At 39.4% G+C, this 22,612-nt stretch overlaps 1 protein-coding gene across 2 annotated transcripts; it reads left to right on the top strand.

Moving 5' to 3' along the window:
• The first annotated feature begins 2,048 nt into the window (after positions 1-2,048).
• On the top strand, positions 2,049-19,225 carry CCNT2 (cyclin T2). Of its 2 annotated transcripts, XM_019472279.1 has the most exons (8): positions 2,049-2,173; positions 3,292-3,352; positions 4,472-4,534; positions 10,969-11,014; positions 12,351-12,514; positions 14,430-14,500; positions 14,731-15,883; positions 15,982-19,225. In XM_019472279.1, the coding sequence occupies exons 2-8, from the start codon at positions 3,337-3,339 to the stop codon at positions 16,044-16,046; spliced, it is 1,578 nt and encodes a 525-aa protein (XP_019327824.1). In that variant the 5' UTR covers positions 2,049-2,173; positions 3,292-3,336; the 3' UTR covers positions 16,047-19,225. The 2 variants fall into 2 exon arrangements, with proteins under 2 accessions (XP_019327824.1, XP_019327829.1); XM_019472284.1 differs by having other exon boundaries at positions 14,731-19,225.
• The last annotated feature ends 3,387 nt before the right edge of the window (positions 19,226-22,612 follow it).

The following is a 22,612-nucleotide window of genomic DNA, read 5'->3' as shown; positions in this document are numbered from 1 at the left end:
CTAATCTGGCTTTTCTCAGAAGCTCAGGATTATGTCTGAGAATGTAATCCTTCCTCTTCGGCTGGCCCTGGTGTAGAAGGTGCTAGCTAGCTCAGATGCCTTCCTTGGTTATGCCTGTCCTAAATCACTGAAGCACACTGGGTTTATATGGATGAAACAACTGTAAATGAGAGAGACTTGCCTTGGTTCTTGCATTACTGGGCTGGAGCACAGCTTGTCTGCTCTGTAAAATACCGTGTGGCATGCGTATGTTGGGTTATACATGTGTGTACTACTGTACATCTTCTGCATCTTCTGGCAGTTCAAAGCTGTTGATACTCTAGCTTTCTGAACGCCAGAGAGTCTTTCTGTCACATTTAGTGTTTAAAAGTTTATCTCCCAGCTTAAGTGAGACATATCTCAAGTAGTATGTCCCTAGGAAAGGGAGTTTCTTCCAGAATCTCAAATCATTACTTCAAGCAATGTGGATAGGAACTTCTCAAAAATCATCAGAAGTTTTAAATGACGGTGTTAATGTGACCTTGTTCAGCAACACCTGACTTCAGGTTTTCCTTTCATTCATCTGTATGGCTTAAGTTACAAGCTTCTTAAAAAGAAAGCAGTTCTTTTTTCTCCATTGTGGAAGAACTTGCTCTGTGACTTGTTTTGGGTGGTTTGGGTTTTGGTTTTTTGTTGGGGTTGGTTTTTTTTTTTTTTTTTAGAATACTAGATTTCTTCATGGCACATTTCTATGCATCAAAGGGTATCACCTTCCCAGGGTGTCAGTTTTCCTCAAGTCTGCCAACTTACAAGTTTTACTTAAGATCCAAGTGGACATTTGAAAGTGTTTCAAGGAGGCAAAAAGTACTCCCTTGATACATTTGAAAGCTCCTGAAATGTAACGGGTAATCACTTAAATGTTCGATTCTAATTAGTTTGTTGCAGTTTTTACTATATTGCAAATTTTCATACCAAATGTCTCATTTTGGCATAACAAAGGGCTACATGCTAACCAAAAAAACCTCCTTACTTCTAGGGGGAACTATGGCTGCCATTCAGTTCATTCAGTCTATTTCTACTTGGGCATTGAATGAGAAATCCAATACCTGCACTGCTTGCACCATGCATTAATTAAACACTCAACAAGCAACTATTTCAGTCTCTGAATAAATGCTTTTTACTGGCTTAATTTTAACCAATTTAGTCTGCTGATGCCTACATGAAGATTTCTGCTGTCATTTTAATTCATGTTTGACATGGCCAGCATCGCATACAAAGAGGACCCTGATTCTTCCAAGTCATTTATGGTTAGCCATGTTCTGTATATAGATACATCAGTCATTCCAGCTGGTAACTAGGCATCAAAACTCTACTTCATAGCTAACTCCTAGGTGGTACTGAACTGCGAATGGGTGCTTTGCTGCCAGCTTATGACACCTAGAGTTTTATAAAAATTTTCATCTTTAAATGTAATTTGTATACTAACGTTTGATGTAACTGCTGTTTTGTGAATCCTTGTGCTTTGTTCACCAGATACTGCTGGGTATATGGCAAAGTTCTAAGAGTAAGCTTTTACTTATACAACCGATATTTATATAACAAGCTGTTTTCCTTAAAGTTCTCTGCAAAGTTTCTTGCTTTTTAGGAGAATCAAATGCTAGCAGAACTTGTGATCAGCTGTTTTGACTTTTACTGAAAAGACGGTGTAATGGCTCACTACTGTGCAAGAAATTGGATGAACTTTCTCACGAAGTACATTTAACTTGAAACAGCCTGTTCTAGCGTGACTAAATCTTCTGGACCAAATCTATTCTTTTTATGTTGAACTAGATTTAGTTTGACCTCAGACACCTTACTCACAAATGCATTTATGTTACTCCTTCCCTATGCTGCTGAGAGGATTACATCAGTTATAAAATAAAACATGACTAGTTATTTTTGTTGCCTTGCATGATTTCAGAACTGTTTAAAACAAAACAAAACGAATCCAACTTCTTAAACCTTTTCTAATTAAGTCCGACTTGTAAAAAGTTTAAAAAAATACATCTATGTTTTTCTTCTTCAGATAATATCTCCTACGGCATTGTTTTTGGCTGCAAAAGTGGAAGAACAGCCACGGAAACTCGAACATGTTATTAAAGTAGCACATGCCTGTCTTCATCCTCAAGAGCCACAACTGGATACAAAGAGTGATGTAGGTGGAAGTCATGGTTTTAAAGATAATCAGATGACACTTCATCTAATGATCTCTTACATTGTCTTGACTGGATTATTGTTGTCTGCAAACTAGAAAAAAACTTTTGTTTTTACACCATTTAAGTCTTTTGTATTACTTAATATAACATTAAAGACTCAAATATTTGTGTTATGAAACTTGAAGAGATTGTTCTATCTTGAACTTGCATTATTTTTAAGACTTCTACATGTATAGTAGAAGACTAGACTAGATGTTAAATACGAGGTTTCATGTGTGGTTCAGTCAGTTACACGGTTTGCGCAGAGAGTTCAGGGCACAGTTTGTTTTCCTCAGCCAGAGGCTCACTGTGCACCGTTGTCTACATTCTGTTTTAAAGGATGCGATACAGTTATCAGCTGCTGCCTCTGCTATACATTGGTCTTCCTTTCATTTGCCCAAGTTTGTACAGCTTCCACTTACTTTACAGTTCACATTTTCTTTCCTGAGATGAGTCTTCCTGAAACCAAACATACGAGGAGGTTTGGTGGAAATGCACCAGAGTTGTTCAGCTTGAAGGTCAGGCTGAGCTAGTTATACCCTGCTGGACCTCAGCTGACGTATGAAACTATTTGAGCACCTCTGCTATGCTCCCAGTTCTTGGAGTGACACATGGAGGTAGATATATATAGATATATATGTACGTGTTTGAGCCCACAAGCTTCAGCTAGCTTAACACAGACCAACTGAGTATCTCCAGCTGTATTTCAAAGTACTTGTAAAATGGATAACCTGTCTAGAGATACTTGAGTTGACTTGCACTGGCAAGTCTTCGTAATTCTTACGGCATCCCTCACCTTCTCCCAAAAATGCTTTGCTGGAATAGATTATATGAGATCCAGACTAAGTAAATCTTACTGTGAAAGATGGTTAGACTGGTATAACTGAATTTGCAGTAACGCTTATACCAGTAGAAGAAAGTATTGCCACAGTGAAGTGTTCTGAGTTGTCAGTGCTCACTGGCTTGCGTAGTGGTCTTAACTTGTTTTGCTAGTACCAGTATTCAAATAGGAAGTGTATGATTAAAATTTTGAGGCAATAGATAGCTATGTCTTGACCTGTTTGCTTGTTTGTTTCAGGCATACCTTCAGCAAGCCCAAGAGCTGGTTATACTTGAAACAATAATGCTTCAAACTTTAGGTATGTCTTTCTAAATATCTCCTGTGCAGCCAGCTTACTGTGAAGAAGTAATGGGACCCAAGTAACTGGATTTTTGATGTGCTATTGGTACACTAGAATTTTATTATTTTTGTATACAATTTCTGACCTGTGAATTTAGTTTCGTATTAGCGGTTCTGTTGTGTTCACTTCGGGGGAAAAAGAGGCATATCTATACTTGTGAAATAGATGTTTCTGACAGTTTGATGGGGTAGAAATGTGTACCCTTCCAAACAGATTTTACTCCAAAGTAGTAACTACGTTGATATTTCTTCATATAAGGTAACATGTTATACTAGGTTAGCTGTGTATGTGTTCTGAAGCAATTGGGAAGAGCTTTATACCAAGTGCTCTTCCCCATTTTGCCTTTCGATAGAAGAACATTATGTAATTGAGCAGGGTTACTACCTCTGAACATCACAAGTCGTAGCGTAACCATTCAATGGATTCAGGTGATTCCAAAATTTGAAATGGAATGTTCTGATACGAAACTTTTCTGACTTTAAAGTAACATAAAAAGAGACAATTACAGCTAGCAGGTCTGAGAACACTGTCTTACTCAGATATTCTTAAATACCCCTTTGAGTATATTGTTTAAAAAAAAAAAAAACTAACAGTACTGACCTAATTCTTAAAATAGCATCATAAACAAAGAAAGGTTTCTTAAGTCACTGACCTACAAAATTGAGTTAATTTGTAATTTCATAGATGCAACATATTTAAGTCCCAGAAATCAATGAATAAAGTGCGCATGCACACGTGTAGTTCAGTGTGTAATATAGCTTTTACTGACTTCTTAATGTACTAGAAACTGTTCATCCGTGTTCGACTTTAAAAATACGGTAACTTCCCAAGTGTGTATATTTTTAGGACTTGAGATTACTGAAGGAATGTTTTCCTAATTGATCTTGAAATGGCTATACCATCTACCATTCAAAAGTATGAAAAAGTGCAGAACAAAAGGCAGTTAAATAGTGTTACCTTGATCTTCAGTGCAAAGATGTAGCAAGCATTTTAGGTCTGTGGGGAAAGGAAGGGGGTTTGGTTTTTTGTTTAACAGATGGAAATCTGTATTTCTAAAACGTATTCTTAACTCTTCAGGTTTTGAGATTACCATTGAACATCCACACACAGATGTTGTGAAATGTACGCAATTAGTGAGAGGTCAGTGACTTTTAACCACTTCTGTAAGTCCTTTTTTACTTTTCTAGTAAAACTTGGAGATGATGTTGTTTGTCTAATATGATCTTCACCAACTGTGTTATCCAAAGAGTTTGTTTAAAACTAATTACTAAAAGCTTGATCTTAACCTTTAGAGCTTGATAAAGAGTCCAGTTCTCTGTCCTTCATAATTTTTTTGCTTGCTTACTAGCTTTGATTTTAATAATGTCTGTTCCATGTTTTCTTAAATGACAGAAGCAGGCAGTAGTTGAAAACTGAATAGCCAACTACTTGGTATCATTCTGGGTTGATTGTTTTCACTCTGAAGTGGTTTTACCAAGTAAAGTTTAGTTTGCATGTTAGTTGATGGCTAATGCTAGCTTTCTGCCTAGCAAATCTTTTTAGGTAATGAACTGAGGGATAAAGAGAGTGCATAGCAGGTCTGCTATCACATGCAAATACTTCAAGATGTGACTAATTCTTTTTCTGGAGCAGGGTGTACTTTCTTGTTTTGGATGGTAGCACAAAGCCCCAAACCTTTTGTTAAACTATCATATCCTCTAACTTGTTGCAGCTCATTAATATGACTCTAGCTAGAAACCTCTTTTGTTCTTTCATATTTTTTGTTGCATCTTGGCACACCTTTAGTTCTTAAATTGGTTTCCTTTGGAGCTTTAAAAAAAGAAAAAAAAATCCTCATAAGATGCAGGATGAAAAAATTAGGAATCGGTTGTAAAAGCACCTAAAATCAGCTTTTCACTTTAATTATGTTCCTTAATTAAAAAGTGTTTGGAAATGGTTAGACCATGGTTGTTAGTCTTTAGTCATTAGCTGTTGTTGCACTGAAAAATGCAAAGTTAAGTGCTTCAAATTTGGGGTTTTTTTTTCCCCTCTATAAAATACAGGAAAGCTAGGTGCAACTTAATCGTGTTAACTAGATCTGGTTTGTAGTAACTCTAGAATTAAAGTTGTTCTTTGAAGGAAAAATATCTCTCTCATTTTGAAGTAGCTTACTGGTGTAGTGTCTTCAGAGTTTGATTTGGAGTATGAGTGGTGCTGTGTGTAACTTAATTGCATCTAAAGTAGCTTTATTGCTATTCCTGCTGTAAGATAATGATGCTTTGCTTTCTGTCCAGATTTGGTTGTGAGTCGGTGCATAAGTCTGATTGCACCTAATGTCTCAATAGTCTGCATCAGTAGCTCTGTAGGCTTTTGCTTTGGATTTTCTTAGCTGTTGGTCAGTATAAATGTGAGCGCATATTTTACTGCTTTGTGTGAGCCCCTGCACTTCTGCTCGGTATTTGGGGCTGTGGGGAGGGGTGGCAGGCACTACTGTAGCTGCATCAGGATTTCCACGTTAGTAAGTGTATTTGACTCGAGCCTACAAGAAGAAAGGCACACTGCTACACAAACTTCATTTCCTTTAGTCAAGGGTAGATACCGCCCTAAGACAGTTCAGCTTTTTCCTGTGTTTTGTATGCTACTTGTGTATTGACAAAATTCATACATTGAAGGTACATGCTACATTTTAAATTTGACATCTTAAGGCTAGTATTTAACGTCAGCACAGTTTAACAAAATACTTAGAATCCAAAATTATACCAAGTCTTGAAATCTGAAGACTCCAGTGAGGGCTGAAAATCCACGTACCTCAAGGACTGGTACAAAGTGAATGTAATACATCTGATGCTTGAAAACCTACTCAGTGGAGTAGGTGTGCTCCTTAGTGTGTGTGTGTATGCAAATGGAATTCTTGTCAGCATGTGCCCCTCCTAGGGGTGGTATAGGCTGTGAACACAAGGTCTGAGTACCTTTTATTAAAAAAAAAAAAGTAAATTAATCCATAAATTAAAAACATTGAGCATGAAATCCATAGTCATGCATGCAAGTCAAGCAAGTAGAGAATAATTGCCATGGAACATGAGTTTTATGTATTGAGTGAATAAAGAGATGAGCTTTTGGGCACAGTGATATATCTTCAAAGATGCAATGGTATGATTTTAGTTCTCTCTCTCTTAATGTTTATTTACTGGACAGTGTTGTTTTAATGTGAATAGGTGCAACACTTAGGTATCAAGTCCTGAAGCTTTCAAAATATATCTAAGACTTGTCAGCGTTAAGCCTTTAGTGCTAAAGGGGTTGACTGAGAAGTTAAAGAAATGCAAGGTTGCTTCATCCAGCTGTGGTAACATGTCTTCTTGGACAAAAAGCACTGTTTCAGAAGGCAGAGATACCTTTTTTATTAAAGGTGATTAACTTACCCAAGACACTTATGATTAAAACCTTCAACTGCATGTTTGCGGGAGAAGGAAGGGAGGACTATAATGTGGCTGACTATTTAAGTATCAAAAGAGAGGCAGCAAAGTTAGCTGAGGTATGCAAGTGTACTTAAGGTTTTGGCTTAGCGTGTGTGCACTGAATTGCCATGTGCTGAGAAGATGCCCCGGTCCCCCAAACTTTTGCTGGCTCAACTTAAGTGGCTAAGAGGATGGCTGATTTTCTATATCACTTTCTGTTGTCTTGCATCCGGGGTAATGTGCTTTATGCTGTCACTGTTACCTGTAGTAATCTGTAAGCTACCCCCTTCAAAAATAAAATGAAAAAAAAATCAGGTTCTGTTGTCGGTGCTCAAAAGATTCAGCAAAGTCCTTTGTCAAAGACTGTCTAGTCTAGTAGTGGCACACTAGAATCAATTGCTGGAAGCCGAAGCTGAACTACTAAGTGAGAATTGGTGCCAATAAACATAATTGCTTCAACGTACAACTAAAGCAAAAGTTGAATTCTTCATCTCTAAGATTGAAAGCCTTTCTGAAAGTAGTATTAGCCAACACCAATCATTGTAGATAAGGGGTGACTGGATGGATACGTAATGACTTATGATGTTCAGGCATAAGGTAATCTAATTATTCCTTCTGGTTTTCAGAGATTCGTGGGTTCATGAAATTGTTCCATCTTTACAGTTTGGTCAGTATAGTAGACAAGGAAAATGGTGTAGGCTCAGTCTTTTTTCTGCACCGTTCTTCCTCAGTGTCAAGAGACTGAGAAGAGGAGACAGGACCATCATTCCTTAGGATCCCACAGGTCCTCTAAGGAATCTGGAGGCAGTGGATCTGTGAAGGCCTGTCAGCAACCTTCAGTGCCCGTTCCAAGGATGCTCCAGTATTGAAGAGAGAAGAAAAGAAAAAACAAAAAAAGAAAAGAAAAACCCACCACCAAAACCTGTTCCTGGTGTCAAACTACCTACTGGCTTGAATGCTAGTTGAATGATCAGCAGTGAAACTGCCCTAGTGCCGAGACCATGGAATCATGACATGGTCCTCTTAAGCCCCGGTGCAAAATCAGTCTGTTCCCAGCCTGCTTCTGGTGGAACTTGAAGGGGAGGAATCTGTATCCTCATCTCCATCTTGGGAAGTCTTCAGGCACTCCCTTTTCTGTGTTGGTTCACAACCTTCTTTTGGAACTGAAGATTGGATCCCAAGGATTTCTAGGATTGTTCTCGCTACTCTACAGGTTATCAGGTATCTTGAACACCCATGATCCTTACTAATCTTTTGTGGAAATTGCACTGTCAAATTCTTCAAACATACCGTAGTATCTGTGTGCGCAGCTGCCATTGGTTAAATTGGGCTGATAAAGACAAGGCGGCAGAAGAGGAGATGAATCTGCTTTTTTTCAGAGGGTATTCTGATGAGGAAAATTTAAATCTTAGTATACTAAGTGGTGTGGAAAGATCTTAAACACCAGCTGCACTCCAGCACTGCTACAGGCGGCCTTCACATTCTGAACTTTCACCTCGGGCTTTTACAGGCCTGTTCCCAAGGTTTAAATACTTTCTTGAAAGTAAAGCCACCAGGACTGCTCAGACCTGAATGCCTACACCATGGCCTCCTCCAGCCCTTTCCAGATACAACAGGCATCCACCAACACACCTCCATTCAGGGCCTGTGGCTTTTTTTCCTTTTGCCCAGAAGGACTTCAGCAAGCTTCCTCTCTTCTGATGTTGACTGGCTTATCTGCAGTCTCCTTTTTCCGGGGAGTGCTTACGTATGTTGTTAGGGCCCTAGGCACGGCCAGCTATCACCCTCCTAAGGGTGACTTGGCAATCATGTTTTCGTGATTATCTCAAGATCCAAGATAACCTAGTGTTGAAGAAAAGACTCAGATATCTTGGAATTGCAACCGGTTGAATTGTGTGGCTTTGCCCAGTAAAAAGCATTTTGGTTTCCAGTTGGGAATTTCTTGGAGACAGTAGCCTTTTGGAAGGTGTATCAGACAGCAAGTCCTGTTTCAAAATCTTGATTACTACTTTAGTAATCCCCTGCCTTATGGTTGCTTCTGCAGCAGTGAGACAGGGTGGGTGTTTCAAATCACTCCTGAATGATAAAATATAAAACTGATTATTGATGGCTGGCGCCATAGTCATCAGTCCTGCAACTTGGGAGTTATAGCAGAGAAGCTCTGCTGGCTTGTTTTAGCCTCTGCTTCACGATTATTTTAGTTTGCAGATGCACTTTCCACTGCTATAAAGGAAATAACACACCAAAATATAGGAACCAAAATCCATTAGCTTTCATTTTAGTGATGGATTCTACCAAACCAAAACTGTCCTAAATGTAAGAGAAGAGTTTGGGACGGATGGTTTCAGCTGTGCCTTGTGTTACCATAGGCTTTAGTTGTGAGCTGAAATTTCTTGCTGGTTTTGGCAATGGTGATTATTTAGCTGTAAATAAGTTGAAACAGTATCATACTGCTTGTAGTATAGGTAAGGTATTTAGCACATAAACTTTTGACTGAGGCCAAAAATGTGTGTTTCAAGATGTGATTCTCTTCTTCCAGGTATGTGTTTTGATTTACTCAACTCTCAAGCTGATGTTATATAGAAGTTTTCTGGCATCTGCTTTTCTTCCTTGTTCAAAAGGGACATTTCAGTCAGCATCTCTAGATGCTTCTTGGTCTGGTCCCTTAATTCAAACATGCCGTAACTTTACAGAATATAGAAATCATTGAAGATCCTTTAAACATTACTTTGATGAAAAATGAAGAGCAAGACATCAATTTCAGTCTTATTCAACCATTCTGTATTTTCATTTGTTTTGTTATTATAGTTTCGTTTCACTTTTTCTTTTTTGGTAATACTGCCTTTTTTTGATGGGAGGGAGAGGAAAAGGTTGAACTCCATAGTTATCTGGCATGCAATTGTCATTATAGTTTGCAAACTAAATATTACAGTATAACACGGTCACATTGTCAGTTCACCTTCTGATTATTACGGATTAGTAGAATTTGTGTGTAGGAACGGATCCTGTTACCTTGCTACTTCTGCATTCTTCAGTGCAGATTATGGCACTGCCCAGCTATGTAGCATAAAGACAAATCTGATTTATGCTCCTCAGCAATCATTAGAAGTTGAGTTAAGTCACATATTTAAGATGCTTTTTAAATTAAATTTTAAAAGCCATTGCAGTCTTTCTCAAACTTGGTGGAAAGATTATTATTAAAATAAAAGTTTAACAATATTCCCTTTGACATAAAATTCAACAATACACTTTCTGCAGGTAGCGCTGATTTCAAGTGATAGTGTCAAAGTAAGAATTCAGTGATGGCTGCATTCAATCTTCAGTTAAAACCCTTGTGCCCAGCTATTCCATTATATGCATGTTACAGTAAGTTCTCTTTCTTGAGTGAGGAGCGTTGGGGTTTCACTAGTAGGGGTCAGTGCTGGATGGCTGTAACAGTCTAAGTCGTTAGCTTTTCATTTCTGGCACGTTGCAGTCCCGTGTGGTTTTTTCCTGACTGTAACTAAAATGAAGCTGTTTATTTCTTATCGAAGCTTTGCCATAGGTTTAACAAACGTGGAACAAAATGTTATGAGTGCGATGCTCTTAATTGGAGGGAGCAGAAAACTCGTTCAATTTTTTCACTCTCTAGCCTGGGAGCTTGCTGTGTTGTAGGGCTTTGGGAGAGAGATGTGGCTGTTTTCGGGGAGGTGCTGGGGGGTGGGAGGGGTGTTCTCCAACTGTCCTGCCATGCTCCTCTCCAAGAGGAGAACTGTGAATTGGCTTTTACTGACTGCCTTACTGCAGTCCAGGGTTATGCTAGGGATCGTCTGCAGATGAGGGTGGGGAAGCAGGAGTTCCTAGAAGAGAGCGCGCTCACGTGTGAGGCGTTTGCGGGGTGGATAAGCAAAGGGAAACTGTTCTGTGGGCTGCACAGGGGGAGGGTCAGTGGATGGAACGACTGGTCCATCTCCAGTTGCTGAATGTCATGGTCTCTTCTGTATCTTGGAGAAGATTATTTTAAAGGCTAGTTAGCTAAATTCAGATCAGTTCTGTGGAAATACCAAGTGGTGCTTTTGGAAGGTAAAACTGCTTTAATTTTGGCATGAACCTGACGAGTTAGTGCAAGTCTTTAATCTCTCCGTTTTTCTTTTCTTACAGCAAGCAAGGATTTGGCACAGACATCCTATTTCATGGCTACCAACAGGTTGTTATCCTGAACCTCTTTGTTGCACTGTTGTAGCACACTATAGCTTCCTTTACTGCAGGGCCCCCTCCATGTGTCTTACCCTTGTTGCAACAGGAGACTGGGCCATCTACAGTGGTGGTACCTTCCTGTTTGCAGTGCGGTGTATTGTACAAGGGCCTGATGGCACAAAGGGGTTAAATGCACAATGAGAAGTGTAGTGGTGCTTTCTGATGACATTTTCTCGATTGTGAGTGCATAAGTCTAAAATTGGTAGCCTGAATAGCAGCTAAAGATTACAAAGAGCTAAACTTAACCTAGAAATTCGAGCATCTTGGTAAGTACAAAACTATTTTTAGTTTACACTTGTAGTTAATGGCAGTTTTCTCTTAACTTTAAATATATTGATCCAGTCTTAACTTATAAAATTGTAGTGGGCCTAAGATCTTTTCAACTAGCTGACTTTTCTTTTCAGATAGACTAGGAGTAGTCCAATGTTCTTCCTTTTAGAAACAGCTCTTTAATCTTAATATAGAGTTTTAAAACTTAAGTACTTACATAAATTTGAAGTTCTAGAATTCCAAGTGGGGACTGTGTATACATAGCCTGTTGTGGAAAGATGGAACTTGAGAGCAGACTTTAGTCTTGATTTCTTGATTACTTCAGTTTACTTCTTGCAAAACAACTTTGAGCTTTATTTAAGAGGATTACATTACATGTAGACAGTTTTTAAGCAATATCTGCTGGTTATTAGAACTCTTCTAAATAAATATTTCTTGGTGGTTCCTTGATGGGCAAGGTTCTGTATTTGAAGCAGCTGTTAAGAAAAGTTGTGATAAGGCAGTGAAACTGAACCAATGTCTTTGTGCTGCTGCCAGCTGGAAGCTGAAGGCGAGTTCACAAATACCACAAATCCGGGCCTAGTGAAAGCTAAGCCCACAAGTAATTCACTTGGCTTGTGTGGAACTACTGGGTACCTTCTTCCAATTGTCTCATTCAGAGACTGCATAATCAGCTGTATGTTTTTTACTGTAGAATTTTAATTGACCATATAATACTACTTTCTTTTTAATACTTAAGTACAGTAGAATAACTGGTGAATTTATTTACTGTTCGTCACACTTTTTATAACAAAAGCAAACTAAACTTTTCTGCCAGATAAATGCCCTGCCCATTGTTTTCTTAAGGCAGTAAGATATCTTACGAACTTAATCAGAAAAATGTTCCATAAGCTAATGTTTAACTGCTGTTGCTTGACAAGTTATCTTATTCTGTAGGTTAATGGTTGATTTGTTTGGGTTTTCTGTTTTACATGTTTGATTTCCTTTGGTTCCTCATTACGAAATTTGTGCAACAGTCTTCACCTTACTACGTTCTGTCTTCAGTACAAGCCTACAGTGATAGCATGTGTGTGCATTCACTTGGCCTGCAAGTGGTCCAACTGGGAGATTCCAGTATCAACTGATGGAAAACACTGGTGGGAATACGTAGATCCTTCGGTTACTCTAGAATTACTAGATGGTAAGTAATACTGCCTTTTCACATCCTGAAATTCAAGGGTTTGTTAATGTAGAAATAGGAGCATAGTATAGTAAGAGCATAGCTTTAAGCCTAAATTAAGGCTCACCAACTTCACGTACCGGATCCTCAGGTGAAGGAAAGGTATAGGAGAGGGGAGAACTTCGGAAGACAGACTTGGTTTTGAGACCCTTTTTGTTTCATCCTGTGGGCTGGGGCATCCGCATACCTTTTGCCAGGTGCAGGTTAGAATCTTGCTTTTAAACGCTGTTCAGAACCAGGGAAGAGATGGAAATCTACCCATGCAAATTCGTGCAGTCACGATCATTTTATGCACGTCAGTGGTCCAAGTTTATGGCTTCACTGTTGCCAAAACAACTGTTCTTAAGGCTATACATAAAATTGCCACGTTAACAACTTGGTGTAGCTTACGATATCTCAAACTCCTGTGAAATACTTTTTTCTTGTTAAATGGCTTCTTCCCAGAAGAAAGCATATACTTAGATGTTTACTATCTTTTGAAATAGTACTTATGGCAGTGGAGTCTGACTTTCAGGCCGACATACACTACTGTAGTGGAGGTGGTAGCTTCTTAAAATAGTACTTATGGCGGTGGAGTCTGACTTTCAGGCCGACATACACTACCGTAGTGGAGGTGGTAGCTTCTGGGGCTTTCCGATCTATGTATTGGGCTTTGCTATTAGTTCTAGAGTGAAACGTCTGTTTCAGAGTGGTGGCGGAGGCCTCCAGGCTTGCTGTGGCCCAGCGTAGCTCCCCGTGGCCTGCTTTTTCCCTCTGCTGAGCTTTTATTTCTTAATAGCAATTTTTTTTTTTTTAAGTGAAAACTTCGAGTAGATGCCGTGTGAAGCACAGAACCAGAGTGAGCTTGAAATTGCAAGTTCAAAAGTCTCCGTCTTAGTAGGCTTCTTTAAGTTGTAGCTGTAGTTTCAGATACCACCCTGCCTTCCTTCTCATCCGGCTATTGGCTTTGTGTGTTTGGTCAGCATGCATCACTTTGGTTTTTAAAATCCCGCGAGACGTGTGCTGTGAGCTCAGGGTGAACACCGCTTAATTCTTCAAGCATTTATGGAGCTGGTGTGTGTAATAGGCTCGGGCAGACCAAAGGGCTGAGGCAGTCTTGCACTTGGCGGCAGCTTAGTTTATAACTTGGTTGTGGAGTTCTGGAGAAGCCAGTTCTTCCAGACCTGCAAGAGATCTACTTTTGCATTTAAATTCTGACTGTACCTAATTATGTTTAGCTTGCGAGTAAAATTAAATTTCAGTGGAAAGTATTTTTATTTGCAGCTGACAAGCATGGAGACCTACGTTTCCTTGTGGACATACTAATTGCAAGGATCTTCGTTTTTTTAACACAGCCAGCTACTTTGCCTTGAACACAAATTAAGCAAAAGCTGTTGTTTAAAACGGGGTGCTTCGAAGGGTCTGATGGCTTATATTTTGTTCAGAGCTGTTACGGGTTGTTCCTGAAGTTCGGTGGAATGACTGAAACAGTGACTTGGAAATTTATACTTTAAAGGAAACTTAACTTCATACAGGAAATGCCCGAGCTGAATGGCAAGTGTGTTATTTTAGGAGCTATTGTTTGTGCAGATCCCTCTTGAAATTTTTGGTTTAACGAATCCAGATTCTGCAAGAGTAAAAACAGAATCTTAAATTCAAACCTGTTTTTTCAGAATGCGTGTAGTGATCAGAAGTCTGTCATAGTGAAATACTGTAGCTTTTTTTTGTTCAACACTTGTCTAACAAAATTCTTTATTAAATACAAATTCAAATCATGTGCAGCCTGTAGTAACTACTGCAAAAGCTGTATACTGTTAGTCTAGAAAAATGCTTAAAGTTTAACCTGCTTATTACAGAATCAGATGTAAGAAACGGCTTTGGTTTTTTTTCTACCCAGAGCTAACTCATGAGTTTCTGCAGATACTGGAGAAAACGCCTAGCAGGCTCAAGAGAATTAGAAATTGGCGGGTAAGAAATTTTCCTATAACAGTGTCTAGCAAAAAGAGGTGAACTTCTAGGAGAATTATGAACCAAGGGAAGAAGTTCAGTTATATCTTATGTGCTCTTTATTCCTGCAGCTGGGTTGGGAGGGGGTGAAACCTTGAGTCAGCTCTTATCCTCACCTTTGAGCTAAATTGGAACGTACCGTACGAGTGTTCTAAGCTGTGTATTTTCTCCCTTCTTTCCTTTTTGCTTAGGCTAATCAGGCTGCTAAGAAACCTAAAGGTGATGGACAGGTATCCGAGAACTCGCTTCTTGGTTCATCTTTGGTCCAGAATTCCATTTTGGTGGATACAGTTACTGGTGTAGCTGCAAACGCGAGTTTCCAAAAACCATCAGCGTCGTTTCCTGCACCGGTACCTCTGACCTCAGGAAGTATTTCTGTTCCAGACAGTCATGCACCTGAAAATATGGCAATATTGGCTACGGGAATGCCAAGTACCTCATACAGTTTGGCGTCACACCAGGAATGGCCTCAGCATCAAGAACAAACAAGGACAGAACAAATATACTCTCAAAAACAGGAGGCGTTACCTGCTAGTCAGTACAATATGAACTTCCAACCAGGGACGTCCGTACAGTTGCACTCTGGAGTACATCACAGACCTGACAAACTGGCTGAGCATTCTACTGTCAAACAAGAATATTCTCATAAGTCGGGAAGCAAACACCACGGACAAGTTGCTGCTCCTGTAATAATTCCTCAGAAAATGTCTTTGGATAAATACAGAGAGAAGCGCAAACTAGAAACCCTTGAACTGGATGTGAGAGAACACTACGTAGCAACCCCAGGCGAACAGCAGCATAAAAAACACATGCAGCCACAGACAGCCAGTAGTTCTTCTGTTACGTCTCCTATTAAAATGAAAATTCCTATTGCAAACGCCGAGAAGCCCGAAAAACACTTGTCTGATAAGAAAGAAAAGGGTGGCTCACTCAAACTCCGTATACCAATCCCACCCACAGAAAAGGGTGCCAGTAAGGAGGAGCTGAAAATGAAAATTAAAGTTTCTTCCTCAGAACGGCATAGCTCATCGGACGAGGGTAGCGGAAAAAGTAAACATTCGAGTCCCCACGTTAGCAAAGAGCATAAGGAAAAACACAAAGAACACTCTTTAAATCGCCACCACAGTATTGGTCATAAGCACTCCCATTCACACGGTGGTGGCGGCAGCAGTGGCGGCAGTAAGCATAGCACTGATGGAGTAACGCCAACTGTTCTGAGGAGTCCCGTTGGCCTGAGTAGCGATGGCAATTCCTCTAGTTCCGGCTCTTCAAGAAAGAAGTTGCACAGCAACGACGCTTCTCACAACCACCACTCCAAAATGAGCAAAAGTTCCAAAAGTTCAGGTAGTTCATCTAGTTCTTCCTCTGTTAAGCAGTATGTATCCTCTCACAGCTCTGTTTTTAACCTTCCCTTACCCCCTCCTCCCCCTGTCACATACCAGGTGGGCTACGGACATCTCAGCACCCTCGTGAAACTCGACAAGAAACCAGTGGAGAACGGTCCTGATGCCAATCACCAGTACAGTACAAACAGCCAGCATATGGACTACAAAGATACATTCGACATGCTGGATTCGCTGTTAAGTGCCCAAGGAATGAACATGTAGTCAGTTCTTAGGTTGTTTTTCTTTACTTTTTTTAATTTAAGAATCGTTAGAATGGAAAACTTCCTAATATAGCAGTAGCAACACCAGCTGTTGCTGCCGTGGTTTCAGTATATGTAAGTGCTGCTTTATCCTTCACTCTGAAAAGAAGAGGTATAGTAAACAAGTCTTTATCTCCACGTACGATAGTGTTATAAATACTGTAATAGCATGGAAGGTGCAAAAAATCTCAGTATTTCTACAACTGCAGCTAAGAACAGTAGAATGAACGTCCGCTTTTAGGTGTATAGGATGCCTCGAGCATTGATTATTTATAATTTTGAATACTGCAGCCACAACTTTCTGTTGCGTAGCTTTTGAATGAGTGTAATTGTTTTCTTGTGTATTTATACTGTATGTATGATTTGCATGTTTCAAAGATAAAGGGATTAAAAACAGTATACTGACAACTGTTTACAAGGAAGTGGAGAAAAATGTACATACATTTTTGTATGTTTAGATATACCATAAATACTCAGGATTGGAGCTGCTTGTAAGTATAACAAAATACACATAACTTTATTTTATCTTGCCAGAGTCCATCAGTTATCCAAACAAAGATGGCACTTTGTCTTGTTTATCTTTAAACTGTAGGCCTTATTGGAAGCCGCTTAAAAGGGACACTTCACTAGAGAAGGTATCCAGTACCGCGTAGGGTCATCACCAGACAGCATTACCAGAGAGGCAGGAAATCGGGGAGGCCTCTGCTCGCTCGTTACAGCCAGACCTTGGAAATGTCCCTAGTTTTCTGAAGGAAAAAGGAATTAAAATAAAAGTTTACATAATCTTTTGATGTGAAGTGCATTTAAATGTTTATTGGCTTGATGCAGTAAAATAGACACGGAGCTGTTAATTATGGTTATGTAGATTAATGTGACTTAACTGCAATTCATAACTGCCATTGTGGAAAAATCACCTTTTTAAAAAAAAGTCATAATTTATTTGAATAGTAAACAGGGGTCACTGTTTCCATGACCATTTCAGAAGAATGCCCACGTTCTGAAATCCAAAAAGTGTACTTGTGTGTGATGCCGTATTTCTTTTACAGGTGAATGCAGTCTTCACAGTAAATAAGAATAAAACTATTGATATCCCAACTTTATATTCCAACAATAAAATAGTTATCATGGATTCTCTGCATTGTACTTGTCATTAGTTACCACATTGGAAGATACTCGTTCTGTTTTTTCAGCTCTGTGGGGGTTAAAAAAAAAAACAAACCACACCAACCAGTCTCCCAGTTAAACCACTAGCATCCATTTTATCTGCCTGCAAGTGTCAGTGCGAAGGCTTGTGCGCTCTTTCCAGGGTGTTTTGCTCTTCAGGAGAAGTGAGAGGTGCGAATGTTCTTGTGTTCTCAAAGCCAATACTACAGCTCAGTCGCCGGGATAACAGCGAACTGACTTTCTGGGTTGTTATTCAAAACTATTCGTAAGCTATGAAGTACCTCAACATGAACTCAGTATACAGTAGCAACAGCCGGTTTTCAGTGACTTCTTTTAACCGAGAAGTGAACACGATGTAAAGTAAACTTCTGCTAAGCCACCTCATTCCCTTAGCGCTCGTGTAATTCTGTAAGTCTCGGAGGTTAAATCTGAAGCTTAGCCCTTTCGGTTGTGTTCCTCGTGTGTGCTTTAAATGATAAAACTGTTCAATGCCTACCCGGTTGGTAGTTGCTGTATTATGTAACTACAGGTATATCAATTACTGTGTAATACTCTGTTTCCAGTAATGCAAACGCTTGTAATTACTTGAATAAGTTTTATTTGAACTATGGATACTTTTTTTTTTACACTTAAGGAATATTTAAATGGAAACCTGATTGCATTTTCTGCTAAATCTAAGCTTAAATCTTGGCCCGTGTACAAAATCCAAAGCTGTCTTATCCCTGCCGACTTCCGTTATTTTTCTACATTCGGAATGTAACTCTTGTTACATACTTTCTGTCCTTTTATAGTCTGTTTCCTTTCCATCTCGGCGCTACTCTTGGGTCTGATTTTTAACAAATGTAATTGCATTATATACTGTCCTAGACTATAGCGTGGGCAGACAGATGAAATGTCAGTAAATTGTCTTAATTTTTCTTTGAAGCACTGCAGTACTTTCTTTTCGAGTCTATTTAAATAGTTGTGCCATGAAATGCATCTTACACGGCCACTCTGGATAAGCAATATCTTGTACTATATGTAAATACAGAAATTGCTGTCATAACTTGGAGTTAAAATGTCTGGATGGTAACTAGTGCCTGTCTGATGTAAATTGGAAAAGAGCATAGGCCTTCATCCTAAGGTGCTGTTTCAAAAGAAGTATTTCCTATTTTGATTCTGGGAAATTGTTGAGACACCGTGGACAAAATGTTGCTATGCTACATTGAGATCCAAACAGTGGGTTTTGGTTTCTCTGTAAAGGATGTCCATAAAACTCATCGGGTTTGGTTTTCAGTGTAATTGTAAATATGTGAAACTGTATGTGTCTTTGTGTCCGAAACGAAGTTCGGTGTGGTGATAGTAGGGGCTGAGAGGGAGGGAGAGGATATGCAACAAGCTGCCACGAGCTTTCCCCGACTGAAACCTGCTGCAAATGGGTGAACTGGGTGAATTGCAGCCTGGCTGAGGTGTGGGAAGTGAATGACGGTTACTGGGCTCGGCATTCGGTGAATGACTGAATAAATGCAATAAAAGGCTAATAGACAACACTATTGCTCTGTTCATCACCTTGATTACAGATTTTTTTTGTTACGAATTTGAGTACGTGCATTATGTAATCTGTAAAATGACGCTGTAGTGGAGACCTCGCTCCAACACTCTTAAAAATCTTCCTTTTTTGTGAGAGATGAGGTTTGTAGAATAGTGAGATTCTTTCGTATGTTCGATCTTAATCTGTTCCTAATGGTGGGAGTGCTGAAGTAATGTATCTCACTGTGATCTGGTACTTCGGTATTTGCATAAAATGGCAGTTCTGTATATTCTTTTGGCTAACTTGTAAATATAAATGTTTCATAGTAGCATAGTGGAACTTCTGAGGTACAGCCATTTGTGTGAGATTAGAAAAAACAACTTTATCTTAATCTGTTCCTAATGGTGGGAGTGCTGAAGTAATGTATCTCACTGTGATCTGGTACTTCGGTATTTGCATAAAATGGCAGTTCTGTATATTCTTTTGGCTAACTTGTAAATATAAATGTTTCATAGTAGCATAGTGGAACTTCTGAGGGACCCCCCTTTTTGTGAGATTAGAAAAAACAACTTTATTTCTAAGAACTTGTAAAAAAAAAAAAATATTTTCAATAAAATTCCCTACCTCACCTCTATTGTGCAGAAATTATCCCATTTTCCTATGTTTAATTTTCCAACTTCATTTGTAAAGACAAAGAAGATCCCTTTTAGGTTATTGGCAAAACACTGCTGGTTTTCATCAAACCAATCAAATAGTGGAATGCTTGAACGTCTGAAGTCTAATTTGTTTCCTTTGCTTCCCTTATGGTAATCAGGTATCTGACACCTGAAAAGCAAATTCTAGAAATTTTATGCCATCTTAAGCTGCTCCCTCACTCTACCCTGTAACTTTGTTGTATTGCTTGATTTTTTTTTTGTTCTTTAGTGGTGGGGGGGAAGGGGTGAGGGGCTGGGCGACAAGAACACACCAATGATCTTTGCGAGGCCTTAGGGGGAAGGGTTCCCAATCCTTGTTTCGCAGCGAAGGGGATTGAGCAAACACTTCGTTTGCTTTCTTTAATTGGGATGTAAATGCATGTTCCCATAACCGGTTCTAAAAATAAATGTCTTGAAAGATGTGGAAGTTATGCCAAACTGAACTAGCTAATTAATTCCTCCTTTCTCTGAAATGCTTAACTCCTTACACCTTTAAAAAGAAAAATATAATTAATGCCAGGAGTGTTCTCTCCCATTGCTAGGGGGAATGACTCTTTCTCTGGCTTCTCCTGAGGTGGATATAGCAAACCCAAATCAAATTTTTAACCTTAAAAGTTTCAGTAGTTGGGTTTGATTCCTCTGTGTTCCTGCACTTACCATGACACCATTTTTCTTACTGTAGTTCAGAGATTGTGTTCTTTGACAACACCTGTAAAATTCACTTGCTGAAGCTGTCTCACGGTGCGGGTCCCCGTGGGAGGTGGAAAGTAGGGGAGAAAAGGCACTCTGCTGTGCGTACTGGAAGCCCTTTCTCAGGAGAACTCGTTCTTTTACTTACGTGCAAGAACCAGAGTTTTGATACGAGGGTTGTGGAAAACAGCATCAGTTCCTGCTGAACTTGGTGAAAAAGCACTAATTTTGAACCCAAATAATCTCAAGAGACTGGGTTTTCTGGGCTCAACATCTGCTTCCTTGAGAAGAAAGGCTGATGCATGTTTTGAGATGCAAATTTTTACGTCATATTGCTGTTTGTAGTTTCCAGACCGGTGTAAAATAGCTGGGTTGGCATGCCTAAGAACCCTCCCTTTTCCCGAGATTTGAGCAATAGCTCAGCTCTTTAAATATTAGTGCGTAAAAGAAATACTAGGTATCCCCTACAATGATAAAAGGACGCCGTATTTTCAGTGTCCTGAAAGTATTTTAGCTTAAACTCTAAGCTCCAAATCTTGAGGAAGCTTGGCATCACAGCAACGTGGTCATACCTAGTGCTTGGCAGCCTGCGTACTTCGTAGTGGCTTCTTCATGGTGTTTAGAAATGAAGACAGTACTCTTTTTAAAACAGTAAGGCTTACCCTGCTCAACTACTATGAACAATTAAGTATGACCCTCCTCGCTGAGTCACTTTTCATTGAAAATAAAGGTGTTTGTTTGAGGCGGTTTTTAAAGTTTCTCACCCTTTCCCCTTATTACATTAGATACCTTATTACAGGTATCTGAATTATCTGGATGTTGATGTGAAAAGCTATGATCTCATCAAGTAAGAAATATGCCAGGTTAGACTTGTTTATAGAATGTTCTACTAGACTGGACTCAGCCGAGCGACCCAAGGCTGCCCGAAGCCAAGGTACTTCTTGGTTTAGCTGCGCTGAGCCCAGGGCTGGGATGCAATCACATCTCCCCTGTTCTCCAGCGTCATTAAGCTGAAATACCTTTCTTGCAGGCACTGGCCTTAAACAACCACCTCGCTCCCTAAGTCTGGTTAAACAAAAGCAAAAATGTACTTTCACACTTCGATTAAAAACTCAGGTTAATGTTTTACAAACCTTTAAGTTGGAGACTAATTTTAGTGTAATTAGCTGGGTTAAGCATTACATTTAAATTGCAAATAAGTAATAACCTTAATATTGGAGAACTCAGACTTTAACGAGAGACGTTAGTTTTGCTTATGACACATGCATAAGGGGGGGAGGTGTGTAATTAACTGTACATCCTAGAGCATTCCCATTCATTCCCTGCTTATGACCATCATCTCAGTTTCATTTCATGCTAAATAAAAACTCACATTTACTTTGCAGCTTTGTTGGAGACACTACCTTAATCTGAGAAGAATTGATATGCATCATGAATTACGTACATCCCGCTTGAGTTCACGTGCCAGGGTTCCTACCTTTATTCTGCAAGGTACTTTAACGTGAAGATACTTTAAAGTGAAGTTGCCGTGGGTTTTTGGCCTGAGGACCAACCGGTATTCCTCAGAATGGGACCGTTAACTGTTTGAACTTTGAAGATTACTGTGATGTTAGGATTTCTCTTATACTGGCATAATAATCTGTCATTGTTATGTGACATTATACCTACAGAAACTATTAATAAAGAATTTTGCTAGAAGTACTGATTTCTCTTCGCTTTTATAAAGTTTAGACCAACTCTGAAGTCAGACTACTGGAATAAAATAAAGTTTGAAAGCTATTTAAGTAACTAAAATGTTTAGTGCTCTGGGGAAAGTTGATTTTATATAAAACTTAGAACTTCCTTCTTTTTGTAAAACACTAATTTTCATGTTATTGCTGGCACTGAGCTCAGCGTCTTGAATTCTTGAGAGCTCAGCCCTTAGCAGTTGTAGGGCTGAGTTTTACTGTACCTCTTCCTGGAGCCTAGGTGCTCGCAAAGGCGTAAGGTTCACCGCATTTTGATGTGCGGTGAATCAATTTTTGGTTTCTACAATGTCTCATTCCCCTGAAATTTTAAATTTGAAAAATACTCAGGAAGAAGCCTTATCAGAAAGAGGACAATCTAAATATTAATACCTGACTTTTTTTTTTTGTTTAATATATATGTCCTGGTTTTGGCAGGGATAGAGTTAATTTCCTTCCTAGTAGCTGGTACAGTGCTGTGTTTTGGATTTAGCATGAGAACAAAGTTGATAATGCACCGATGTTTTAGTTGTTGCTGAGTAGTGCTTACACTAGTCAAGGACTTTTCAGCTTCCCATGCTCTGCCGACTGAGAAGGCTGCAGGTGCACAAGAAGCTGGGAGGGGGCACAGCCAAACTGGCCAGA

This window comes from Aptenodytes forsteri, unplaced genomic scaffold (assembly GCF_000699145.1).
Source record: "Aptenodytes forsteri isolate BGI_AS27 unplaced genomic scaffold, ASM69914v1 Scaffold11, whole genome shotgun sequence".
Lineage (NCBI taxonomy): Eukaryota > Metazoa > Chordata > Aves > Sphenisciformes > Spheniscidae > Aptenodytes > Aptenodytes forsteri.
Note: the sequence above shows the minus strand (reverse complement) of the source record. Positions and strands in the feature narration are given on the sequence as shown.